This window comes from Oreochromis aureus, linkage group 23, assembly GCF_013358895.1.
Source record: "Oreochromis aureus strain Israel breed Guangdong linkage group 23, ZZ_aureus, whole genome shotgun sequence".
NCBI classification, from domain to species: domain Eukaryota; kingdom Metazoa; phylum Chordata; class Actinopteri; order Cichliformes; family Cichlidae; genus Oreochromis; species Oreochromis aureus.
The window spans coordinates 37,342,048-37,368,972 of NC_052963.1; the positions used below are offsets into that span (position 1 = coordinate 37,342,048).

At 40.4% G+C, this 26,925-nt stretch overlaps 1 protein-coding gene across 1 annotated transcript; it reads left to right on the forward strand.

Annotated features, from left to right (window-relative positions):
• Positions 1-1,104: 1,104 nt before the first annotated feature.
• On the forward strand, positions 1,105-26,326 carry cc2d2a (coiled-coil and C2 domain containing 2A). Its single transcript, XM_039606595.1, has 38 exons — positions 1,105-1,207; positions 1,315-1,396; positions 1,639-1,692; positions 1,861-1,941; positions 2,034-2,184; positions 3,608-3,690; positions 3,772-3,873; positions 3,950-4,030; positions 4,121-4,303; positions 4,404-4,560; positions 4,648-4,784; positions 5,271-5,402; positions 7,089-7,298; positions 7,376-7,482; positions 7,584-7,724; positions 8,523-8,679; positions 8,883-9,154; positions 9,417-9,594; positions 9,710-9,863; positions 12,741-12,888; positions 13,725-13,863; positions 13,952-14,155; positions 14,271-14,363; positions 14,455-14,546; positions 17,992-18,159; positions 18,251-18,308; positions 18,426-18,535; positions 19,690-19,786; positions 21,213-21,311; positions 21,395-21,571; positions 22,602-22,805; positions 22,890-22,979; positions 23,081-23,194; positions 23,713-23,847; positions 23,956-24,078; positions 24,155-24,213; positions 24,295-24,472; positions 24,653-26,326. The coding sequence occupies exons 3-38, from the start codon at positions 1,687-1,689 to the stop codon at positions 24,836-24,838; spliced, it is 4,806 nt and encodes a 1,601-aa protein (XP_039462529.1). The 5' UTR covers positions 1,105-1,207; positions 1,315-1,396; positions 1,639-1,686; the 3' UTR covers positions 24,839-26,326.
• Positions 26,327-26,925: the final 599 nt, after the last annotated feature.

Genomic DNA, 26,925 nt, shown 5'->3' on the forward strand with positions numbered 1-26,925 from the left:
CTGTCCAACTGAAATTGTACCAGAAGTCTTGCGATTTGTTCAGATGCAAGATGCAAACGTAAACCATGCTGCCAACCTTTTTTAGAGAGTAGAGTTTTCTCCTGGCTTTCCCCTTCCACATAAAATCCATACTTGTTCTGTCACGGTCCTGAGTCTTCAGCCCAGTTTTTGTGTTTGTTATGGTCTATGTTTATGTCTTTTGAGATCAGTGTTCCCTAATCTCTCAAGCCAGCCGGATGGAGTGGGGGATGTCCAGTCCCGAGTAGACTTGAGAAGCATTGTGTTAAGACACACCTGAATGCTCCAGACCAGCAAACTGCTAAAACATCTGCTTTAATAGAGGTGCTCAAACTTGCTGATGATCAATTAATCAATAAATCAACAACTGTACTTAGTTTTTCATAGTAGAAAGGCACAGACTCCTGTTCAGATGGCTGTAAGCTTTATTTCTTTATAAGTAAGGGTAAGAAAATAAAGGTAAGCATCACAGGTCCACTTTATCAGAAATTAAATTTACTGATATACAAATTCCCTAGTATTGTAATGACAATCATTATTGACCAGAAACCAAAAAAATACAAAGCTATAAATGTTATTAAAGAGTATTAAATCATAATCTGGACACTAATTTCAATTTGTCTCTTTCTCTTTTTTTAACTTCATTTTCTTCAACATAAACATGTAAGAAGAGATGCAAAAATGTCACTCAGATAATATAAAAATAATTAAAAAAAACACAACACCACAATAAATAATAGTAAGAAAATCCCAACACAAAAATAAAGCAATTAAAAAAATAGACAACAGCAAACTTAGTACAGTTTTTGTTTTTTACACTACATAAGATAGTGTTATATCGTACATCCTAAATATGCACAGTACAAAACAAAAAACGCATCTGTACCTTCTCGGACCCCGTACTACGCGAGTTCACGCGTCACTAAGCTATTTGATTGACAGTCAACTAGACGAATGAAATCCCAAACTGCTTATAAGTTTAGGTTGCATCGGTCGTCTTCCAAGGTAGGTGGAGAAGTAGTTTATACCGTTACTAGGCAGCGATAACGGAATTTGTTTGCTTAATGTTAAATATCTAATAATTGCGGGAAAGGTGCTTATGGATATATAACTGCAGTAAAGTAGCGGTTTTTATTTCAAACAGTTTACTCTTGTTGAGAAAAAACATCGCAAATCTGGCTTCCTCAAGGTAACTGTTCTCTCTTTGCTCTGAACCATAAATAATACGCCTGTGAGATGCTAAGCTAAGCTAAGTTGTTTCTGTTTTAAAACATTTAATTTCTGTTTCTGTTGCAGTGATATACGAGAAAAACTGCAAAAGAAACGACGGGCTTTCCAAGAAACTCTAGTTAAGAAGAAAAATGAGGACGACGTCCAGGTAAAGTCATAGCCTTGGAAAACTTGGTTATATTTTTATTTGATTATTTTTTACTGTGAACTGACAGCTACCTTGTCAAGTTCCGCCAGCATTAAACGAGCGAGCGTCATTCTTTCCTGACAAGACACAACATGACCCGGAGGAGCCAGGCTCATTTTGAACACACTCAACATCAGAAATGCACACAGGAGCACAGATAAGGGAGCTTGTAACGCTTTAGTAAATCTAACTGTACTCGATAGGCTCTGGTTCCTTCTATCAAACTGTGTGAAGACGACCCACAAACTTCAATGAAGGTTGGTGCCCTTAACTAGGTTTTAGCTGCTCATTCCTGCTGGCTGCTGAACACCAACTTCTTCTTACCTTCTTTAGCCTTTCTTCCGGCTTTAGTGCGCTAAATACCAGCTGGATGCAAGTTTTCAGTTTTCTGCTATCCATATAAAGTGTATCTTTGTGTATGCCAGGCGCCTGAAGACGGTGAAGAAGATGAAAGAGAGGCTTTGAAACGCCATTTAAGAGCTGAGAGACAGAAGAAAAAGAAAAGGGTAAATCTTTTGTTATCCACCTCATTTCTGTGATTCCACTAATGGCACAGTTAAAAATTCTAACAGTTTTGATTGCTTCTGGCTTTTATTAGCTGCTTGAACAGTCTTCCCTCCAGGAGTCCCATGATGCTGGTGATGTCAAGGATGTCACTTCCATCCAGCAGTATAGTGCAGATGAGGGACCGTCTGAGAAAGCGGACAATTCAGTGGTTTTATCGAAATCTCGCACTGGTTCTCAGAAAGGTCTGTGTTTATGTCTTAATCAAATGTACCTCTACTCCCTCATCATACAAGTAATGAGTGATCTGATAACAACACAAAACAGTACTCAACTGTTTGGTTTTTTTCCCAGGCTATAAGACCATAATAATGATCATCTTTATATGTAGTAGACGTTTCATACAAATGTAGAAAACTTGTATGTTTTTATTTAATACAAAAAATAAACATACAAGTCATAAAATCTTTTTTTTTTTTTTTTTTTTTTTAAGTGTCATATAGAGAACAGAAAAATTTAGGGGAAGGGATTAGAAGGGAAAATCACTGTAAAACATACTTTGAGTCTTTGTAAAAAGCCTAAATTGGTGTGATGTGATCCCCTGATTTAGTTTTGGTTAAAAACTTTGCAGCTGAGCTTTGCATAGTCTAAAGGCAATTAAAACGTGCTAATAGAGAAATCAGTTCAGTTCACTTTTATTTATATAGCATCGATTCACAGCAACAACCACTTCAAGGTACTTTATTTTGCAAGGTAAAGACACTACAATGTTTGAGAGAGCCCAAACATTTTTAACTGTGAGTGAGAACTCAGTGACGTTGGTAGAGAAGAACACCTTTTTAATAGGAAGAAACCTTTGGAAGAAGCCACCATCTGTCACTTGGGAGGTGCAGCAAAAGAGGAGGGAAAAAAAGGGAGGGTAGAGAGACCTCAAACAACTAACAGTACAAACTCTCAGTGAGAGAAAAGCTGATGATATGCAATCGTATCATACAAATGCTTAGTTAATAATAGAAGGAAGTGAGGGCAGGTATAAAGAGAATGAAAGGTAGTTGGCCCAGGTCACATACCTGTGGAGATATGGCGATGTCTTGGAGAAAGAGCAGTTGTCTTTTTAGCCAGACTTCTTAACACAATTTTAGGGATAAATGGAGAAGAGGTGTACTGTTACCAGTTTTCAAGAACAAGGATGATGTACAGAACTGTAGTAGGTACAAAGGGTAAAGTTGATCAGCCATACCATGAAGGCTTGGGAAAGAAATGTTGAAGCTTTGTTAAGAAGGAAGGTGGGTGAGCATCAGTATAGCTTTATATTGAGAAAGAGCACTACAGATTCAATGTTTACTTTGAAAATATTGATGGATATGTATAGAGAAGCTCAGAAGGTGCTGCTTGTGGATCTAGAGAAGGCATATGATGTGATGGTAGTGAAACTTTCTATGATAAAAGGCTTGGAGACTGTGTCACATGGCCTAGGATTCTTAAAAAGCAAAACTCTTTTACCTGGGTAAAGAACTGAAAATTATGTATGATTTAAATCTGGAAACTCTGAATCAGACATCAGGTAACCAAATCTAAGCAGCATTTAATATCAAAATTTGACAGAAGGTGGTTGATGTCGTTTAAGTGAGCCTTAAACAAAATGTTTCACAGTGCTTTGTGCTCTAGGTCTCACCTCAAGAACTCAGCACACTCACCATTTAGATGACTTTGTGAAACGACGCTTGGAAGAGAAACTAAAAGCAGCCAGGGTAAATGCAGTTTATTTTTCTCACACACAGCACACAATCTGAGTGAAATTGTTGATCTATAATCTGTGGCTTGTATTTCAGTCTAAAGGTGAGAGCCTTCAGGATAAGGAGGCCTCTCTCGAGTTTCCCAGTCGTCTCCATAGCCTCAGAGACAGAGACACCGTAACAAGGTTTGACAGAGAGGTGAGCCTCTATCTCACCTTAACCGGGCTCATGTATTGGTTTCCAGTGGTGGAAGTTAATTCGTGGTGTTTCACAGGCTGATGCAGACAGAGCTGGAAGACGGGACTCCCCTCCACCCCTCAGCACCAGGGTCAGGTTCAGAGAAGCAGCAAGACAAGTAAGGCATGGATTGAGATTGAAATCCTGTATACAAAAAGCAGTTGTATAATGAAATTTAATGTATTCATTTTATTCTTTGCAAATACAGGTAGGAAAAGGCCTGCCGACAGCTGAAGAAGCATTCAATTTCTTCACGTTAAACTTTGACCCCGATCCACCAGATGTGACTGAGACGAGCAGCAGGAGAAGACAAAAACAGAGGAAAACAACAGATGAAGATGAAGATCATGAAGATGTTGATGAAAATATTCAAGAAGAAAATGAAACCCAGGTAACAGGCCAACCAATATTTTTTTGTCAAAATTATTTCTTACCTTTTTGCATTTGCATAAGATGGACTAACTGCCTCATAATCTTCATCCTTCTCTCAGAGTGAAGAAGCTCCTCTTGTACAAACCCAAGAAGATTTATTTGTCATTGACCAGTCAACCCAGGACTTCTTGGAAATAAGGAAAGCTGAGTATGTCGGGTACCAAAAACTTCTTCAGCGACAAAGCGAACTCCTGTTTACACCCAGCTTTCGAACAGGTATATAATATCATGTCTTAAATATTTTAATTCACATCTGCGCCTGCCTCATATGGGAAAAATTCTTATTATGCTTAATTTTCATAGTTCCAACCTCCATCAAACTGCCTGAAAACATGAAACCTCGATACCTGGAGGATGAGGGTCTCTATGTAGGGGAAAGGCCTCCCGTATCCCTGACAAATGAGAATATTCTGGAGAATCGGATTTTGAAAATGGAGGAGGTAACATCAGCTAAAAAGCCAAAATTTCCTGAGTAATTTTTATGGTATTTTCAATTAAAAAAAAATTTTTTTTTTATGTCATTGAGTGAAAGAAGTTTTTGATCCCCACGCAAAACACGACTTAGTAGAAACCCTGGTTAGCAAGAACAACAGTAAGATGTTTCTTGTAGTTGGTCACCAGGTTTTCACGCATCTCAGGGAAGATATTGACCCACTGGTCTGACCTAAATGTACTGCTCTTGTATTAAAGTTTGTGTATAGCATGTAACAGTCTGTGTTGTTCATGTTTTTGGAATATAGTTTAAGGAGACACATCACTTTCTCTTGTATTTTGATTAGAGTGAAGACCTTCTGGGTTTTTGGTTGACATTCTACCTCTCGCCATTAAAATAAAACTACCATAAGAGACTTTTCATTACTTTGTTTTATTATATTATTATCTGTGTATTTATATCCTTACTGTGTGTGTTGTATTTATTTGCTAAGGGGAAGAAGTGGTTTGGAGATGATGGCAGGATCATCGCTCTGCCTAACCCCATCAAGGAATCATCCACAAGACCCCCCCTTTTCCACATGGAGGAGGCCCTAGACCCTGCGCTACAGACTGTGTATAGGAAGGTCAGACACACACACATCAATCATTTTGTTCATTTTCATCATCTAAAGCACTGTTTGCATTCCTACACTGAAGGCGTTGCAATGCCCTCTCTTCTTTTCTAACCTCTTTGCGTTTTAGAAAAAAGCAAAAGGGCAGTTTGGCATTTGGTACAAAGAAACAGGGAGGAGGTATGCATTTGTTATTGGAGGACAGATCAGTGATGGAGGCCAACACATCTGTGATATGATATCTTCTCAAAATTTACAGCAACATCAAAACTCCAAACTCCATTTGTAGACATTAAAAGTAATGCAAGCTATGAAATTACATTTGAAGAAGAGCAAGCATTAAAATTAAACCCTAGCTTTTCGAGGCTTTACCTTTACCTCTTACTTATGATTTTTAAACAAGAAAGAAGAGCATGGCTGTACCTTAACTGATATTTTATTATTTATGAATCTATCATATACTTTGATAATTTTGTGAATAATAAAATGACAGTTTTGAAGATCCCTTTAAATTCTTAAGTTAGCTGCTTTGTTTGACAAGCAGTGAAAACAGTTCAATAAATAATAGTTTCAATAAAAACACTAAAAATCTTTATTGGACTATTTTTCAGGGTTGTCCTTCTTCCCAGCAAGAAACGGTCCTCTTCAGACGTGTTTGTTTTTTGTACTGCATTCCCTATCTAGTCATAGGGAATGGATAGGGTAGTGCTAGGGTAGTGACAGTTGCCAGGGAATGGCAAACATGATTCAATTCAATCTAACAGCACACATACTTTCTATTAGATAGCTGACTGGTTAAAGAGGTGCATCTGAAATTTGTGCTGTCACATACACTTCTGTCAAGTGAAGTGTAGTTCATGGCTGCATGTGTTACACAGAGAAGAGGAGACACTGGTGATAGCTTAACTTGAGTTGAAGCAGCCTCATTACAATAATATCATTTTAACTTATTAATTATTATTTACTTGTATTAAATAATATTAAAAATTAACATTTTTTAAAACAACAGTGAGAAGATGAATAATAGGGGGAAAAAAATCACCAGTAAAAATGTTCCCAGCTGCCCTCACCTAACCGTGCTTACAGTTTCCATGGCTTACCTGCCCAACAAAGTGATGAAGCCTTGTGGAAAATAGATAAAAGGTGAAATAAACGGGTAAACTTGTGTAAACAAATTCCTGGATAATTTAAAACGGATGGATCAGTGTTATATTTCCTCTGAGTGAGTAGACTACATCCGCATCTTTATTAGAAGCAGTTGATTCCAGCCCTGTTAGCATTTTACTGGTATGTGTGGTGTGACTGTCCAGTTAAAGAAATATGTAAACCCTGAAAAAATACAAAGGGTTTTGAGTTTAGGCACAGTCTTTGTCTCTAGGGAAAACAAGTAGTTATCTTCTCTTGTTCGTATTTATTTATTAAATTCTGGAGACGGGCACAGCTGTCATACGTGTTCATCCAGAAAACACAGTGTTCAGGGTAGTTAAGTTGGGTGTTTATAGCTCATTTTTTTTATGCATGACTTTGCATTACAGCACTCCCCTGATGGTGCTTTCAATCCTGCCAGCTATTTCATGCTTCCTTTAAACTGGCACATACTTGGAAACACACAGGCAAGGCACAAGTGCCAAGTATAATTCATAGTGGTTTTCATTTTCCAGGATGGTGCGTGATGGATTGTGTTATTCTATCTCCCAGGCGGTGAAGTCCAAGTATGCAAATCTGTACATTGCTGGTGCAGCAGATCCTGAGGGAGACTACCAGCTTGATGTTGATGTCTCCGGGTTGATCTTCTCCCATCATTCACTTTTCAGCCGCGAACACATCCTGGGCGCCCGCCTAGCTCAGCTGTATGATCAGTACCTAACCAGGCAACACAATAATCTCACAGGTCACCTCACTGACAAGGTAAAGTGAGCTATGAAAGGGACTCCAGAGTTTATAAGCAGTGTTCAGTGTGTTTAGTGTCTTATTTTCTGCTTTAGTTGAATGGACTAAGGAATGCACTGCGGAATATGCTGGAGAGCCATAGTGGGCTTAACCCCACTCAGGCCTTGCAGCAGAGGATTTCTGAGTATAATCTGGAGGTTAGGTGAGTTCATCCCTTAGCCTCCTATGGAAGTCCTTTTTAGCCTAAAAACATGTACTGTAACATTGACTCTTTGAGCAGTAGTGTTTTTCCAAATATTACAGGAACACTCGACATCTCCGAGACAGTGAGCAGGAGAAAGACAGGACTCTTCTGAAAAATATAGTTAAAGTGTGGAAGGAGATTAAAGCCCTGAGAGAGTTCCAGAAGTTTACCAATACACCCTACAAGCTCTACCTCAGAAGGTAACAGCTAAAAGTGACAGAAATTTCATCCATCCATCCATCCATTCGCTTCCGCTTCTCCTTTTCAGGGTCGCGGGGGGTGCTGGAGCCTATCCCAGCTGTTATAGGGCGAGAGGCGGGGTACACCCTGGACAGGTTGCCAGTCTGTCGAAGGGCTAACACACAGAGACAGACAACCATTCGTGCTCACATTCACTCCCACATTCACACCTATGGGCAATTTGGATTAATCAATTAACCTATCCCCACAAACTGCATGTCTTTGGACTGTTGGAGGAAGCTGGAGTACCCGGAGGGAACCCACGCAAACACGGGGAGAACATGCAAACTCCACACAGAAAGACCACACAGATGGTGGAATTGAACTCAGGACCTTCTTTCTGTGCGGCAACAGTGCTAGCCACCGTGCTGCCCTTTTACTGACTCACTGACAATTTCAGTGAGTCAGTAAAAGTAATGTATATATTCTTTATGGGGATGTCTTATGCAACTCCATAAAAATACTAAATAGGGTCTGTTTTGTTTGCCCTAATTTTTTTATTTATTATATTTGTTTATTTATTGTTCCTATGGTCAATTGCTAACGTTAATAATGGCCAGAGTTTTCAAAGTCCCAATCCCTGTGAGCCAAAATCTGAGACTTCCAACACCCTAAATTCTCCCTGATTTAAAATCTGGTATTCTATCACTCATCCCTAATCGATATCAACTGGATAGAGTAAGATTTGCTCTGTAGAGAGTTCTCCAGATTCTTGTCCCAGTGTCATTAATCTGTTGTGCTGTCTATTGCCTCTTCAGGGAGAATGTGGATCGGGTGTCAGATGAGCAGAACTATGAAGATGAAATCTTGGCAGAGGTTGTAGAATTAGAGGCCGAGACTGAGGAAGAATACCAGAATAAATTCGCTGAGTACAAGAAACGGCTGGAAGAATGGAAACTCTGCAGAAAGAAACAGGTGCCTACATTTTTACCTGCATTCTTCATCTCAGTTTCTTTCCCCTGCATACTACACATTTCAATAAAAATCTTTTAATAAGGATCATGCATGCATAAAAAAAAATTAAATGTGGTTTAAAGGCAGTCCACCTGACTTTGTATATCGAATCATAATGTAAAAATATACCCACACACACACCTCCTCATGTTCACTGTTTTCAGAAAGCCAAAAAGAAAAGGCAAAAAAAGAAGAAGAAAGGTCAAGCACAGGATGACACTGAAGGAGAAGATGAAGAACAGGATGTGAGTGAATCAGAAGGACCTACTGACGAACCCCCCCCAAAGCCGGAGCCCCCAGAGAGACCAGACCTTGGCTTCATAGAGCAGTGGGTGAGGGAGAAAGCCCTCAGGATACGTAGGAAGCCAGGAGAGGCCATCCTGATTCCTGAGCTGTCTGCATCTGCAAACATAACTGCCAGTGAACTGTGCCCCAGGTAGACACAGCAGAAACACAAAGAGGGTCTAGGTTTCTTCAAAACAAGTATGAACCTATCAGCAAAGAGTAAATATTTTAAAGTGAGGGTTGTTTGTTTTTTTTATTAAAATGAAAAAACTTAATACCAGAATATTCATCACAGGTGGAAATATCACACCTATTTGCAGGTGTTTTACTGCAAATGGCAGTTACGATGATGAACTGCACTTTCACTATGGTTTTGTGAATGTTTTCATCACATTTGTTTTCTTCGTGTTTAGGGCCGAAACAGCTCGAAGAGAAGATGTTGCCAGGCGCTCTCTTTTCATCAAGATCCTTTACAATGACAAAGAAGTTTCACGAACAGACAGTCGCTCCCTGAACGCCGACTTCAGGGTGCACTTTGGACAGATATTCAATCTCAAGATAGTCAACTGTCCCCAAAGCATTAGTTTGCAGGTATAGTAAAGAGTGCTGAACATGCTGCCACTTTATGTATCCACACATTTACTTGATAAATGACTGCTGTGATCTATTCTCACAATTAATGTTTGTGTTTACTGTGTGTGGGCAGGTGTTTGAGGAGATTGGATCATCATACTCTCTCCTGGCTCAGGTGTTTCTTCCAGTGCCAGAACCCTCCGTTGTGACAGGCAGCATTCCTCTTGAGGAATTTGAGTTTAGTAGCAACCAGAGAGTGATGTTTGACCACGAGGGAGTTGGAAGTGGTACATTTTCTTTTTCCAATGGACACTATTTCAGATATGAAATATAACATAAGAACACATTTTCAAGAATATTAGAGAATGTTATGGGTCTGCTGCCGGGCGGCAGCCAGGAGCGGAGGCCCTGGCGGACTGATCCCCGGCTACCAAGACTGGCAATTGGGACATGGAATGTCACCTCTCTGGTGGGGAAGGAGCCTGAGTTAGTGCGTGAGGTTGAGAGATATAGTCGGGCTCACCTCTATGCATGGCTTGGGCTCTGGAACCAGTCTCCTGGAGAGGGGCTGGACTCTGTCTCAGTCTGGAGTTGCCCCTGGTGAGAGGCGGCGGGCTGGGGTGGGTATTCTAATATCCCCTCGGCTTGCTGCCGGTACGTTGGGGTTCTTCCCGGTGGATGATAGGGTTTGTTCCCTGCGCCTTAGGGTCGGGGAACGGGTCCTGACTGTCATCTGCACTTATCCGCTGAGTGGCAGTTCAGAGTACCCAGCCTTCTTAGAGTCCCTGGGTGGGGTGCTGGAAGGTGCTCCACCTGGAGACTCTGTTGTCCTACTGGGAGACTTCAATGCTCACGTGGGTAATGACAGCGAGACCTGGAGGGGCGTGATTGGGAGGAACGGCCTCCCTGATCTGAACCCGAGCGGTGTTTTTTTATTGGACTTCTGTGCAAATCACAGTTTGACCATAACGAACACCTTGTTCGAACATAAGAGAGTCCATAAGTGCACGTGGCACCAGGACGCTCTAGGCCGCAGGTCGATGATCGATTTTGTAATCTTATCACCAGATCTGTGACCATATGTTCTGGACACTCGGGTAAAGAGAGGGGCTGAGCTGTCAACTGATCACCACCTGGTGGTGAGTTGGATCAGGTGTTGGGGGAGGACATTGGACAGACCTGGTGCACCTAAACGCGTAGTGAGGGTGTGCTGGGAACACCTAGCAGAGGCCCCAGTCCGCGAGATCTTCAACGCACACCTCCGGCAGAGCTTCAACAGCATTCCGAGGGAGACTGGGGACATTGAGTCCGAATGGACCATGTTCAGCATCTCCATTGCTGAAGCTGCTGCTTTGAGCTGCGGCCGCAAGGTGGTTGGTGCCTGTCGTGGTGGTAATCCCCGAACCAAATGGTGGACACCAGAGGTGAAGGGAGCCACCAGGCTGAAGAAGGAGTCCTATCGGGCTTGGTTAGCCTGTGGGACTTCGGAGGCAGCTGACAGGTACCGACAGGCCAAGCGGAATGCGGCACAGGCAGTGGCTGAAGCAAAAACTCGGGTGTGGGAGGAGTTCGGAGAGGCCATGGAAAAAGACTTTTGGACTGCCTCGAAGAGATTCTGGCAAACCGTCAGGCGTCTCAGGAGGGGAAAGCAGTGCTCTACCTGCACTGTGTATAGTGCTGGCGCAGCGCTGCTGACTTCGACTGAGAAAATTGTCGGGCGGTGGAAGGAATACTTCGAGGACCTCCTTAATCCCACTGACACATCTTCCGAGGAGGAAGCAGAGTCTGGGGATGAGGGGGATGACCCGCCATTTTCCGGGGGCGAGGTCACTGAGGCAGTTAAACAACTCCTTGGTGGCAGAGCCCCTGGTGTGGATGAGGTCCGCCCCGAGTTCCTGAAGGCTCTGGACGTTGTAGGGCTGTCCTGGTTGACACGCCTCTACAATGTTGCGTGGAGATCAGGGGCAGTACCCCTGGACTGGCAGACCGGGGTGGTGGTCCCCATCTTTAAGAAGGGGGACCGGAGGGTGTGTTCCAACTACAGGGGGATCACACTCCTCAGCCTCCCTGGGAAAGTCTATGCCAGGGTGCTGGAAAACAGAGTTCGTCCGCTAGTCGAACCTCAGATACAGGAGGAACGATGCGGTTTTCGTCCTGGTCGCGGAACACTGGACCAGCTCTTTATCCTCTCAAGGATATTTGAGGGCGCATGGGAGTTTGTCCAACCAGTTTATATGTGTTTTGTGGACTTGGAGAAGGCATTCGACCGTGTCCCTTGGGATGTCCTGTGGGAGGTGCTGCGGGAGTATGGGGTGTCTGGCCCATTGCTATGCGCCATTCGATCCCTATACAACCATTGCAAGAGCTTGGTTCGCATTGCCGGCAATAAGTCGGACTCGTTCCCGGTGGGTGATGGGCTCCGCCAGGGCTGCCCTTTGTCACCGATTCTGTTCATAATTTTTATGGACAGGATTTTCTAGGCGCAGCCAAGTGGCGGAGGGCTTTCACTTTGGTGGCCTCAGAATCTCATCTCTGCTTTTTGCGGATGGTGTGGTTCTGTTGGCTTCATCGGGTGATGGCCTCCAGCTCGCACTGGAACGGTTCGCAGCCGAGTGTAAAAGCAAAGCTCTCAATTTACCGGTCAATCTACGTTCCTACCCTCACCTATGGCCACAAGCTGTGGGTAGTGACTGAAAGAACGAAATCGCAGATGCAAGCGGCGGAAATGAGCTTCCCCGAAGGGTGGCTGGCCTCTCCCTTAGAGATAGGGTGAGAAGTTCAGCCATCCGGGAGGGGCTCAGAGTAGAGCTGCTGCTCCTCCACATCGAAAGGAGCCAGCTGAGGTGGTTCGGGGATCTGACAAGGATGCCTCCTGGGCGCCTCCTGGGCGAGGTGTTCCGGGCATGTCCCACCGGGAGGAGGCCCCGGGGCAGACCCAGGACACGCTGGAGAGATTATATCTCTCGGCTGGCCTGGGAATGCCTTGGTGTTCCCCCGGATAAGCTGGAGGAGGTGGCTGGGGAGAGGGAGGTCTGGGCTTCTCTGCTTAGGCTGCTGCCCCCGCGACCCGGCCCCGGATAAAGCAGAAGAAGATGGATGGATGGACTTTTAGTTATACTAACATATCAACTTTTCTCTCTCTTTCACTCTGTACACTGTCTCAGATGTGCCCATTTCCTTTGAAGCTGATGGCAGCAACAAGCAAACTCCTTTGACTTCTGGGAAGGTCTCATGCTGTGTTTCTTGGGGTATCGGGGACGATGATGTACCCCTTGCACCTCCTATTTCTCAACAACCTGGTGGCATTCACAGGTAGTATCTTTCTTGATTTTCCTAATAAAATTAGAGGCATTGAGATTATATAGTGCTGTCAGTGTTAATCTCATTAAAATGACGTTAACGCCATAACCGCGTTAACGTTAGCAAGTTAGCACGGATCGCCCCGTGCGTGGGGCTGCATGGCTTCAACACGTTAGCGGCACCTATTCTTTGCTTTCAGGCTTTCAAAAAAAGGCTATTACAGGAGGCTGAGGAGATTATTGTCCCTTCAGATGGTGAAAACTGATTGAAAGGAGGAAAAGCCAGATGCTGAAAGCTAGCTTTTCAGCATTGGCAACAACTTCGTACACTGAAAAGCAAACCAGAAAACTGAAGCACGTGATAGACTGTGCAATGGCCATCTCCCTGCTATGACTATGGCGTGTCCTTGGGTTAGGATGAAGTGCTATTGTGATGCTGATTTTTTGCCTAATGGTTGGAATTGGTTTATTACTGCAGCAAAATATGCAGACATATGAAAAAGAGAGTTTTCATATGACTGGAGGTTGAGATTAGTGTCTAGGCATCAAGCTCATCACTTCTTGTAAATATGTTGCATATAAGATTGGGCCACAATGTGGAAATATGACCTTGCACCTGCAGATGCTGGCATGAAGGAGCTGAAATGGCAGGCAGCAATGCCAGATCGGGAGGATGTGTTTGGTATATGAAGTTGTCAGTGTCAGTCCAACAGTGTGTTGGCTTTTAGATTGATCTCTAGATGTTTTACTTCATCTTCTGTGCAACATGAAAAATTACAAAATTGCCCAAAGACTTTGTTGTTGTTGTTTTTATGTTATTGTCAATACTTATCTGTCTGTGTTTCTTAGTGGCATGGGCCATCTTGATGCTGTTAGCTATATTGGGGCATCTGGACTATATGACATGAAAAAAATTGGTGAGTGGGCCAGGCAGTCGCGTCTGGATCCAAACGATCCGAAAAATGCCTCCATCATGCAGCTGCTAAAAGTGAGTATGAGAAGACTGCTGTTTTTGAGGACATGAACTCATCAAATGAAACATTTTCCCTTCTAACGGTATGTGTTTTTTTTTACAGGTGGCCAGTAGTGGAGAAGTAACGGCTCCAGAGTACTTCCGCCTCGAACATCTCCAGGAGGAGTTTAATTTTGTGACTGATGAAGAGTTGGAAAAGTCTGGAAGGTTTCGTCTGCTCAAGCTAAGGAACCAGGAAGTTGCAGAGTTTCGGAATTACAAATTCATTCCTGCTTTAGAGAGGGAGGTTACTGATACGGTTTTCCAGGTCAGCTTTTCAAAAGTGTATTGCAGAATATCATGAATGTGGTATAATGAAGCTGAACAAGCTCTATAAAAGGATAATAGTCTTTTTTTTTAAACTTTGGTTAAAATTATTTCAGGAGTATGAAAAAAGATTGAAAGAGGGAGAGGTAATTGATACCAAAGAGCATTTGGATTCACACAGAGCTTTAGTGGCCAAATACCTTCAGAAGGTGAGCTTTTTAAAAAAAAAAAAAAATCATGTGCAAGTATTTAGCACACAAGAGACTTAAGTGTTGTGTAATCCTGGCATTTTTTCCACAGATCCGAGAATCAGTCATCAACAGGTTTCTTCTTGCCAAGCATCACTACCTCCTGTCTGATTTGGTGATAGAAGAAGAGATACCAACCATTGGGTAAATATGCACTGAGGCATTATTAGGTAAAGCTGAATAGCCTGACTCAGAATATATGAGCTTTATTGTTTCTGCTGTGTATGTTATGTTTTCAAGTATGGCTATTTCTTTCTTTATTCACCTGTGGTGCAGTGTAGATTCACTCAGGTACTCTCCTTAAGTACAGATTTAAAGTATTTGTACTGTACTTGCATCTTGTCTTTCAACTCTACTTTTAGTCTACTGCATCTCAGAGGGAAAATCAAAGTTTCTACCCTTTTTTTTTTTTTTCCCAAATAACATATAACATCATTGTTATTGTTTTGTTTTTTTATAATACAGTTACATGTTCACATTAGAAAAAATAATTGATAGAAAATTGGCAACTGCAAAAATCGTAAAGCAGCTATAACCACACACAGTTTTAGAATCAAGACAATAAATTGATCATTACAGAGAAAATAATCACAATATTAATTCATCATGAAAATCATGAATTAATATGCTTACTATCCTGTCTGTCTACCTATCCATCTGCCCATCTGTCCACATAAAAAAATAATAATCTAATGATGTTGTGCGCAACTGACACAGAAGTCACTTTCCTGTATTAAGTACATGTATGTTTAGTATTTAATTAACATTTTCAGTGCAATACTTTCTTGTACCAGAGTCATATACAGTACAGTATTATTAGTACTTTCAAAAAAGTAACTGATATGAGTACTTTTTAAGGTTACAGAGAGTCTTGAAATTCCAGTTCCATATATAAAGCTAAGGCTAGGAAATTTGACGTTAGCTCAACAGCCATCAGAAAGAGTCGCAGGGCCAGCATAAAATTACACGCTGATGTAACTGTGTGTTTTGGCAGCTGCTGGGTTGGTGTATTTGATCCTTAACTCAACACTGCATTCGCCTGTCTAATTTGTTCTCTCCTCTGGAAGTTGTTGTGCTAGAGCCGGATTCACAACATGTGGACACGATAACAGAACATTTGAAATCAATTTCAGTCTTTGATTATTTTTAAGCAGATTTATATTTAATAATGTACATCATTGTCAGTCATGCTGTTGGATGATGTGCACTTTTTTTCATTTCTTGTTTTTTTTTCTGTTCTATTTTTCTGCTTTTCTTCTTCTTTGTTTTTTTTGTTTTGTTTGTTTGTTTGTTTTACAGTGGTGCAGGTCCAGGGTATGTTCTTAGAGTTTTGCTTTGTTTTTTTTATCTTTTGTGTGTCTCTGTTTCTCCTTTTAGTTTAAACCCTGAATACCAGTGCATGAATGAATATAACAGACTGTTTCCAGTGTTCAGTCCTCCCAGGGTTTTGTAGAATAATCAAAAAGAATTTAGTCACAATATGAAGCTAAAGATTTTAAAAGCTTTTAAAAGCTGTAAAATTTCATAGAGATTAACACCAATAAAATGGTAAAATATTAGAAGTGGCTAACCTTTCAGCATTCTCTTGCAGCAGTATATTATGCTGATAGACATCTTTCTATGCTCTACTCCTTTGTTTCTTCTTGGTCTTGTCAATCCCCCATCAGGCTGCAGTAAATGGCTGCCCCTCCCTTAGCATGGTTCTGCCAGAGGTCTGTTCTTAGTAAAAAGGAGTTTTTCCTTCCTACTGTTGCCCAGTGCTTACTTCTACTGGATCATCTGATTGTTGGCATTTTAAGTCAGTCTAGTTAATTTTTTCAGATTTATTTAAAGTCATTTCAAGGAATCTTACATTAGGGTAAAGACCCTACAATATAAAAATGAACCCCAACAATCAGATAACCTCCTATGAGCAAGCACTTAGTAACAGTGGGAAGGAAAGACTCCCTTTTACTAGAAACAGACCTCTGTGAGAACCACTGTAAGAGAGGAGCAACCTTTTGGGGGTGAGGGAAAAGAAAAGACAGCAGAGGGCAACTTGAAGTACTATGATCAAATACAATAGTAGTGTATAACCACATGAAGAATGAAAAATAGATGCTCAGTGCATCATGGAAAGTCCCTAGAAACCTAAGCCAATTGCAGCACAACTAAGAGAGGGTTCAGGCTTACCTGATCTAGCCGTAACTATAAGCTTTATCAAAATAGAAAGAATCTGAAAAGTAGAGCAAGTGTTTGTTTCCCAAATCTAAACTGGAAGGCGGATCCAGAGAGGGGCCTGATAACTGATGGCTGTGCCTACATTTAAATACCCTAGGAACCACAAGCAAGCCTGCAATCTGAGAGCGAAATGCAGTGAAATTATATCAATGTTTTTAATCAGTAGTTTAATCTACAACATTAACCAACTGATTTAGTAAATGAAATGGTACTTTTAGAGCACTTTTCTACCTTTACAGAGCACTCAAACGCTGTACTACAAGCCTAACAAATGCAAGCGCTTCTGTTGTCTAAATTTATGATGTACATGCTCACACTCAAACGGATGAAAAATAAAGGATACGCACAAATAAATGCAATGATAGAAAGATTCAGTATAACGGACAAGGATACGGGTGCCAGTTTAGCTCAGTGCGTTGAGCAGCCGGTGGCCACATTACTTCCCTTCTCGCTCTCTCTCCCTCCACTTTCCTGTCATTTCTTCACTGTATCTGTCAATAAAGCTGAAAAAGGCCCCCAAAAAAGGGACAAGGATAAGTTGACAAACAAAGTGGACGAGTCAGAGATTAAACCACAGTCCTTCCAACTGGGACTCTACCTGTGCTACATCCTGAATCATAGCTGTTCTGTAAGATACCAGATTATATTCCAGCACATTTATACCAGGACTGTCACAATATCCAAATCAAAGAATTTATCAAAGAATAAATTGTGATATTTATTACAATATCTGTACAATTTTGGGTGGAAAAAAAGGGCAGATCAGTTAAACAACTGATAACAACTATAATTATACAAAAGCTTGCAAAGAGAAGAATTACTGATATTAACAATATTATTCTGTTCATTATCAATACAATAACTGTTTATTTTTAAATATCACAATTATTTTTCAATACCCAGTTATTGTGATAGACTTTAGATACAGGATAAGCAGCACAGTATGTTTCCAGCAGTTCTTATTAATGCTATTAAAGGTTACTTTAAATTTTCAATTCAGTTCATTTATATAGCACCAAATCAGAACAACAGCTGCATCAAGGCGCTTTATATTGCAAGGTAAAGGCCCTACAATAATACAGAGAAAAGCCTAGCAATCATATGTACCCCTATGAGCAAATGCTTTGGCGACAGTGGGAAAGAAAAACTCCATTTTAACAGGAAGAATCCGTAATGATATTGACATGTAAAACTGCAAATACCTGGATGGACTGAGTACTGTTGGTGGTAACCCCCGACCCAGAATTAGAGCAAAAAATCTTTGTCATGTTGCCACAAATTATTATCTACATTTCAGTAAGATTTAATTTTAAACTAATAGTTTTGTACCCTTTTGACGAAATCATTACATGTTTGTTGCATTTATCAGGATTTTAGGAATAAACCTTTTCAAGCTGGCTGAACCAAAACGACCACTGAAACCTCAGAGGAAAGAAAGAAAGAAGGTGACGGCCCAGAATCTGTCTGACGGAGACATCAAATTGCTTGTTAACATCATCCGGGCTTATGATATCCCAGTCCGCAGGCTTCAGAGCAAGTGAGTTCAGCCATTCAAATTTAGAAACAAGCATATGCGTTTATAAATCTTACTGGACACTGAACTGTGTTTTAATGGGTTTCTTTTGTAGTAAACCAGGACAGTCATCTCATAGTGCCCTTCAGGGCAGCATTGGGCTTCTCGACCAGGTACAGCACATTCTAATCTTATTTTGCTTTATACAGGCAGCAGAGCATAATCTGATAACAATACAGAGTCTCTATAATCAGTGTCAAGTATGTGGAGTTTTTGTGTGACTAATTTAGATACAGGTGAGGCCATTTGTGGAGGTTTCCTTCCAACGCACAGTACTTCAAACAGCCACAGCCGATGGACCAAACCCATGCTGGAACGAGGAGCTGCAGCTGCCTTTTAGGTGAATGCTTTTGGGGCTTTTTTTTCTCTTTTCTTTGGCTTCTGTGGCTTTGTGTTCAGTGATCTCTCTGATTGGACTGTCAGATTTGTAGATTTCCACTATTTAGTGTCCCAGTATAAAGAGGATTTCAAAATATAAATACCTTAGCATTTTTGATGCATATTAAACTGTAAATATGAATTTCAAAATGTTGGACAATCTTGTTGATAAACTATAACAAAGTAATAATTTTCTTGTACAGGAATAGGAAAATAAATAAAGTTCCCATGTGTTTTGAAGGAAAAACTTTATATAAGCCACTTTTCTCTCCATCCTACAACTTTATATCCTCAGGTTTATTACTACCAGCTTTTATAGTACGATGTGGGTGGTCTCACAGAAGTGCTATGTTGCTGTTTACTTCTGTGGCTCTCACTGGGAAACTGCCATTTTACTTCACTTCTCTGCTAGTGCTCTGGGACTCAAACTGAGTCCATTAAGTGCCAGTTGCTGCAAATCCCTCAAGTCTATACTGAGTTTGGAAGACATTTAGTTTCTATGCTCTGGCCAACTATAACTCTTTACAATACACCCTAAAGTGTCAGTTTACATTTATAGTTACAAGGCATTTAGCCTCAGCACCTGTTTTACTTGATGCTGTATGTCGTATAACTGATCGTAAGTGTATGTTGTTATGTTTTATTGGATTCCTTTTTACTCTGCTTCTTTTAGTATTAATTATCTCTTTTATTGTTTTTTATTTTATTTTTTTAAAGGTTCATTATAATTGTAAATGGGGGCTAGCACTGAGTGACTTTTAATTAACAGTTTAAAGATTTTCTTTTTGTTTTCTGTTATTCATCCACTTTATTCAAAAACTCAGGCATGCACAAAAATAGTTGTTGTTTAGGATCTCCTCATGCCTTTGTACCTGCCCTGCACGGGGCTCCTTTAATCAGGATGAAACTGAGCTGGCTAATGCAGTGTATCACAAAGTGAAAGCTTGGTGTTTTTGACCAGATACCATTATAAGAGAGACTTTTTGAGCATTTTTCATCAGATTTGACTGGTGATTCTAAACATGCATTTTTCCCATCGTTTTTCAAAATAACTGCCCAGAGACGTTTCACGATGCCTGCTGAGTGGTGTTACTTACCTAATGTTCCTCTCTACAGCGCTCCAAATGGTGACTACAGCACTGCTAGCCTGCAGTCAGTCAAAGATGAGGTTTTCATCAACATATTTGATGAAGTTGTACATGAGACTGTGATGGTGAGTAAACACTGTTCACTTTGTCTCACTTCTCACATCACTCCATTGTCTTCCTGTCAGGTTTAGATATCAGTTTAAGATCTTGGTTCTTGCTTATTTAGACTTACAAGGTGAGGCCCTTTCGATCTTTAAATTAAGATAGAATATCCGTAAATTAAATGGTCAAGGTCAAGTTTATTGATGTAGCACATTGCAAACTGCGCTTTACAAACTAAAATGCAACAAAAATAAGTAAAATGCACAACAGTGATGCAATAAAATATAAAAGAGAAGGGATAAGACAATAAAAACAAATTAAAAAAAAAACAACAACTAAGGCTGTAAAAACAAAAAAATGTTTGGGTGCTAAATGTGTGCTAAAAGCCAGTCCATAAAAATGTTTCTTCAGTAAAGATTTCAAATGTTCCAGCATTTGTGCAGATCTAATATTTAGAGGCAGACTATTCCAGAGTCTGGGACCTGCCACAGAAAAGGCTCTCTCAACACGAGATTTCAGTTTAGACTGTAAGTTTGGACCTCATGGTTCTTTCCTGAGCATAAAAAAATAGGAGCTCGGATAGACAAGAGGGGACTCAGCCATTTAGAGATTTAAAAACAAGGAGTAAAAATGTAAATTGGATTCTGTAAGGAACAGGAAGCCAGGGTAGAGAGGCCAACACTGGGGTTCTATGCCTCTTCCGTTTTATACCAGTCAGCAGATGAGCAGATCCATTTTGGACCAATTGGAGACTATAAATACAAGACTGGTACAGACAAGTACAGAGAATTGCTGTAGTCTAGTCTGCAAGTAATGAACAGATGAATAACACATTCAAAGACATTAGCTGGAACATATGGCTTTACTTTGGCTAGCTGTCTCAGATGGAAAAAGCTAGATTGGACTACTGCACTCACCTGCCTACACGGTTAAAAGAACCATCAAGGTACACACCAAGGGTTTTAACATCTGTCTTACAATAAGAAGATAAGGGGCCCAGAGCACTGTCAATGACAAAAATGACAATCTCTGTTTTGTTTTCATTTTATAAAAAAAACTAAGGTCATCCACTGTTTAACGTAATAACAGCTAACAGTGAGCCTGTCCCTGCTTTTAAAGTCAGATAAGTGAAATAAAAGGTTATACTGTGAAAGATGGTTTATGTTTAATTTCTGTTAAATGTGAATTTCTATCTATGTACACAGCAACACATATGTCATTTTCAGTGATATAGTACAATTAATTTCTGTATTATCAGATATTAATATAATTTCCAACTTGACTTTGGCCTTTATTGATATATCCTAAAGACCTTTGGGACTATTTCTGTGGGTTTTTATGCTCTTTAATAGTGAATATAAAAAGAAATTTGACAAAATTCTGCATCCTCACCCTCATTGTGTCATACCAGTACTTGCTCCTTGAATCATTTGTATTTGTGCTCCTCAGAATGACAAAAACAGAGGGAAATCAATTCAAACCCACATAGAGAAACACTGGCTGGGCTCAGTCAAGATTCCTTTCAGCACAATTTACTCTCAGTCCAAGGTGCGTCTACAGTTTAAGCAGACATGATGTACACACACTAAATGGATGTGACTGACTGGACTTCTCACTGACATTTCTCTTAGATTGATGGAACATTTAAAGTGAACACGCCAGCTGTGCTGCTGGGTTACAGCAAGGAGAAGAGCCACTTCACTAATAGTGGTTTTGATATCTTGAGAAGTCTGAGTGAGGGAACATTTATCACGCTGTTCATCACTGTCGATCCACAGCTGGTACCTGGAGAGTCTGTTAGGGAGAAGGTAGGTTTAAACGGCAACCTCAAGAAACGTCTTGTCATTCAGCATCATGCTTTGGGAATCTTATTTTGCATTGAGTCTATCTTTAGAAAAGCTTTTCTACATATATATGTATATGTGTGTGTGTGTGTATATATATATATATATATATATATATATATATATATATATATATATATATATATATATATATATATATATATATATATATATATATATATATATATATATATGATATATGCTCATTTCTAGCTCCATTTTTGATTTGATTACTGGAGTAACTTTGCATGATTTTCTGGTCACCTTTTTTACTTTATTTGGCCTTGGTGCAGTTCATCTACAGTCTGAAACAAGTCATTTTACCTGGTCACCTTTTCAGCCATCTTCCATCTGATTGGTGGGGCTTCTATGCTCAAATACATGTCCATGAGATAACCATGTTAACAATATCTCTTCCCTTTGACATACAGAGCCCAAAGGAGTAAAAAGAAAAAACTAAATCCGAAGGAAGAGTTTTGGGCTTAAGGAATGCCTTTAATAAACGCTGACCTCTTAAGATTTATTCTTTGCTCAGAATAGGCCATAGCGTTGTCAGGTGATACATAAAGTAATAATGAATGATTTATAGCCATATGACAAACAAAAACCCTTAAGTAAGGAAGTAAAAATTACTTCTCATTACTTACTCATTGTTTGAAACTTGAGCCATTTTTAATGTAATGTAAGAAAATGAAAAAAGCAAAGTAGATCTGCTTAAGTATTTAAATAGATCCTATAAATTTAATACACTTACATGCATGTTTCTTATTTTTGAAACAATTTGTTATGAATTAATTTCCTCTTATTTCTGTCATCTTCTTGTATCGCTTATTTGCTTTTGCTGCATGTACTAGATAAAGGAAATGAAGGTAACTGCTCCATTAGAGCATTTATCCTCCTTTAATCACCCATTCATGACACAACATTTGAAGTTACTGCTTTTTTACTAGCGCTCTGTGCCCTTATTCATTGTTCATTTGACCTTCTCTTGCAGTTTGACACCCAAGAGGATGAGCGCTTACTGCAAGCTTCAGAGAGATTTGAGAGGGACGCAGCTCAGAGATTCCCAGACCGACCCTGCATTACCACAGTCATAGACCTCAGTGGGAAGACGGTCTTCATCACACGTTACATTCGACCACTCAGTCCCCCAAAGGAGCTACTGGATGAATTCCCCAGTAACCCATTGGAAGCCACGGTCAGTGTGATATTACTTAATGTAGAAAACGTCTTCTGTAATTAGATATAATTTACTGATGCACTGATATTTATCCCTGCACAGCCCCTCGTTGCTCGATTTGTGTCACTCATCCCTTCTCTGCCTGACCAAGTTTCATTTTCTGCAACCTGCGATCTATGGAGCACCTGTGACGTAAGTGAACTTTCTTCAAGATGCCAGCATTGTATACAGAAGGGCAGTGCTCATATTGTAGTACCTTTTGGTAGCTCCTTTTTTGTCGTTATTGTTTTTAGCAATTCCTAACCCTTCTAGCGGGTGATGAAGAGGAACATGCTGTACTGTTGTGCAACTACTTCCTGTCTATGGGCAAGAAAGCCTGGCTTATAATTGGCACAGCCATACCAGAGGTGGGTGACATTTATTTCTTAAACCTGAAGACATTTCATGCGTGTCACAGTAACATTTTTAAGTAGAGCACAGCTTTAAAAACTTGCACATAGACTGTAAAAAAATGTTGGTGGTAATTACCATTAGCAAGCTGTATTCATAGACTGCTATTCTTTAAAAATATCCTTGCTTCAGTGTTAGTTTTCGTCATTGCCATGTTAGTTTTTTTTGGCTAAAGACAAGCAGACAGCTAGCGGCTACACCTACTTGTCTCAAAGTGGCCTCACCCACTTTGACCCACAGTCTCTAAGCAAATGTGTTTTATTTAAAAAATTCATAGCGATCAAAACAGTTTTTTGTTGGCTGTGAATATGCTTATCTTTGCTGTAAAGTTCCATAGTTTAATACTGGAGTCTATGGGGACTGACTTTTGCAACCAGTCTTCAGCCACCACTGCAAGAACAGCTATTTTTGCTGCTTCATTTTTCAGACTTGTTCCTACAGCAGCACTAAGAGTTCTAAAATCTTCCCTCCTCAGGGACCCACGGCTTATGTCCTGACCTTTGAGCAGAACCGCTACCTTATCTGGAATCCCAGCAGCGGTCAGTTCTACGGGCAGTACGACACCTTCTGCCCACTACAGGCAATTGGCTGCTTGGTCAATGCTGACAATGTGAGTAAAGATTTATACATTTATTTACTCTTCATCATTTTTACAAATTTGCATAGTTTTATATTCATGTTTGTTTTGGGTTTTTTTTTTTTTTTTTTCAATTTTAAGGTTTGGTTCAACATTCAACAATATACATCACCAATGAGGGTCAGTTTTGACATCACAAAAGCTCATTTATGGAAACCGTTTTTCTCCCGAACTTTCTCCCACCCTGGACTGTCTAGCGTACAAGTAAGCGTTCAGCATTTTTGTATAAACCTATTTTTACTTCTTTGTTTGTTTCTCAAATATTTGTCATTGTCTTTAGCCAGAGGAGCTGGTGTATCATCGCACAGACAGGGCAGCTGCAGCAGAGCTTCAGGACAGGCAAGTAAAACAGCAGAAATTGCCGCTTCTCAAAACAACCACGGGCTAAACGCAGCACATGCACCATGTCGCTCTGAATAGAATCGAGAGGATCCTGAAGGAGAAGATAATGGAATGGCGACCTCGGCAGCCAACCCGCTGGAACCGCTACTGCACCACCACCCTGAAACAGTTCCTGCCCAAGCTGGAGCTGATCCGAGGACAAGATGTGGCTGAGGGACACCGCCATGAGCTGCAGAGCCTGCTGGGAGACTACAGAGTAAGTCTGAAAAAGGGTGTGCCTCCGCAAGAAGCTACTCTGAGTCACTGTGTTGTGTCATGGATCTTAAGTCTGTGCTGAAGAAGTTGGCCGAAAGTGCGTGAGCTTACTTTGAAAAATTCATATCACTAATAGTTTTGTTTGGTTTTCTCTTTTCTTTTTTTCTCTTTTCCTTTGAAGATTTCGGGATTCCCCCTCAATCTGGCGTTCTCTGAGATCCGGCCCATTATAGAGGCAGTGTACAGCACTGGCATTCACAGTGTTCAGGCATCAAATGTGGAGTTTGCCCTGGCTGTGTATGTGCACCCCTACCCAAATAACGTCATGTCAGTGTGGATTTACTTGGCCTCACTCGTCCTCACATGATGTAAGACTCATCGGACTGTGCCTCGCTGCCTTTGTGGTTTATCAAGCTTCAGCTTTATTAAAGCTGATGTTTGATGCAAATTACTGTAGATCAAGTTATCTTCATGAACTTTGCAATATTTTTTTTTGTACTTTTTTTTTGTATTCAGCTTTCCATATGTGCTGGCCCATCTCACGGTGTCTCCTTCATACTTTGAGTCAGCATGAATGGGGTGCAGATACCAGCTCATTCTACCAGCTGTGACAAGAGCACTAGCAAAAAAGCACAAATATAGAAAAATTAGTCAGCAGGGAAAAGGAGAGAGGAATGGTCCGTGGAAGGCACCTGCAAAACGGTTCCGTTCCCTCTCCAGTGCTTCCGATGTTACTTTTGTTACACCAAAGCAGCAAAAATGGTCTCACAGTGGTTTCTGCTTCCGAACTAGACAGACTGATACCCATAATTTTTAATCACATTTTTCAGTTAGGTTTTATTTATGAAAGCAAAAAAGACGTTTGTGTTCATGAAATGGTCAGAAACAAACTGTAAAATGTATAAACATTTTCAAATCAGCTAAATTGTATTTAAATTAAATGCATAAACTTCTGTCACCACAGCTTGTTTGCTTTAAATATATGCAGACACTCTGAGTCACTCCTCAAAGGTCTATATGTATATGTATATGTATATGGTAGAGCGAATTTAATGGTGGAGCTCACTTACTCACTTCACAATCTCAAGTCTAAACCTTCCAAACAATGAGTAAGTAATAAATGTTAAAAATTTCCATCTGGCTAGTGATTAACAACCTGTAAACCAAAACCAAACAAAAAATGCTTGCTTACTAAAAGATTTATGGTTTACATTTTTCGTGCTGTTTTCAGTCATAAGTTGGCTCCTTAAATTGGCACTAAGACTTTGAGAACCCCCCTTTAGATGGGTGTTACTTTCCACAGCAGGGCCCAGATGTTGCTCTGTGCAGACATCTGCAGATAGGCTCCAAGTGAAGCTAAGTAAACATATAGTTGGAACAACTATTCGTTCAAGGAGTCCAATCCCAGTGTTTGAGGGAGAGGTCGCTGCATGTGAGCAAATTTCTGAGAACGTTTTTTTTTTAAATTGATTTTAATCTATGAAACATTCCTGACCTGAAGGGAAGTGGGACTCTTCCAGAATGATCTCCCATCAATAAGATGAGGGGCTACTGAATGGGTTGAGTGTGAGAATGATGTGAATCAGTCTTCAGAGTACTCAGATCTCAACCCAAGTGAACATATATGAAAGACTCTGTACCAAAAACTTGGGGAGCACTCTTCAGCACAATCACCAAAACACCAGCTGAAGGAATTGTGTTCATCCATCAGACTTCCAGACACTTGAAGAATCAATGCAGAGATACAGGGTGCAGCATAACCAATGGTCCTGTGGCTTGGTGAGAAATGTGTGTTAGTCAAGGTGACTGGCCAGCTGCTGAGGCAAATTGGCTGAAACAAACCCTCACTAATAAGTGAGGGTTTGTTTTTTTTTCCTTACAGTCAGCATTTTTATATTAAATTACCAACAAAAGTCCTTCATCAAACTGCCAGTTTATAGTTTAAATGTGAAGAAAAGTGACCTTTTCTTCTTTCAGAGTGACAGCATAATTAAATTAAGAAACTAAAAAAAAAAAAAAAGATGCTTGTCTGCAGACTCCTTTGTTGGGTTTGCCTTGACATTTTTTAAATGTGGCAGATTTCTTATAAACATTCCTTGAGGCTGTCAGCAGCCTTTCTAGCAGCAAGACCTGCTGCATACAAGAACATTTTTAAGTTACTATATTTCTACTATGGAGTCATGATATACAATAAAAATAATTTGTTGAAAGTTGCCAAAATGCATTGAGGATTTTCTGGCTCAGCACTTAAGTGACGTTAGGTTGGCTGTAGCTCAGGTGGTGGATCAGGTCACCTACTACTTGGAAGGTTGATGGTTCGATCCCCATCTGCTCCAGTCTGCATGCTAAATATGCTTGGGCAAGATACTTAGCATCAAATGGAGTATGAATGTTAGATAGAAGCACTATCCTACTTGGTCACATTTCCAAACACTTTTGTTTTTTGTTAACACA

Bases quoted from the DNA above. Each gene is read 5' to 3' on its own strand.
- cc2d2a (XM_039606595.1), top strand. The intron at 12,889-13,724 runs GTAGTATCTTTC...TGTGTTTCTTAG, and splicing joins CAACCTGGTGGCATTCACAG to TGGCATGGGCCATCTTGATG. The intron at 22,806-22,889 runs GTCAGTGTGATA...ATCCCTGCACAG, and splicing joins GTAACCCATTGGAAGCCACG to CCCCTCGTTGCTCGATTTGT.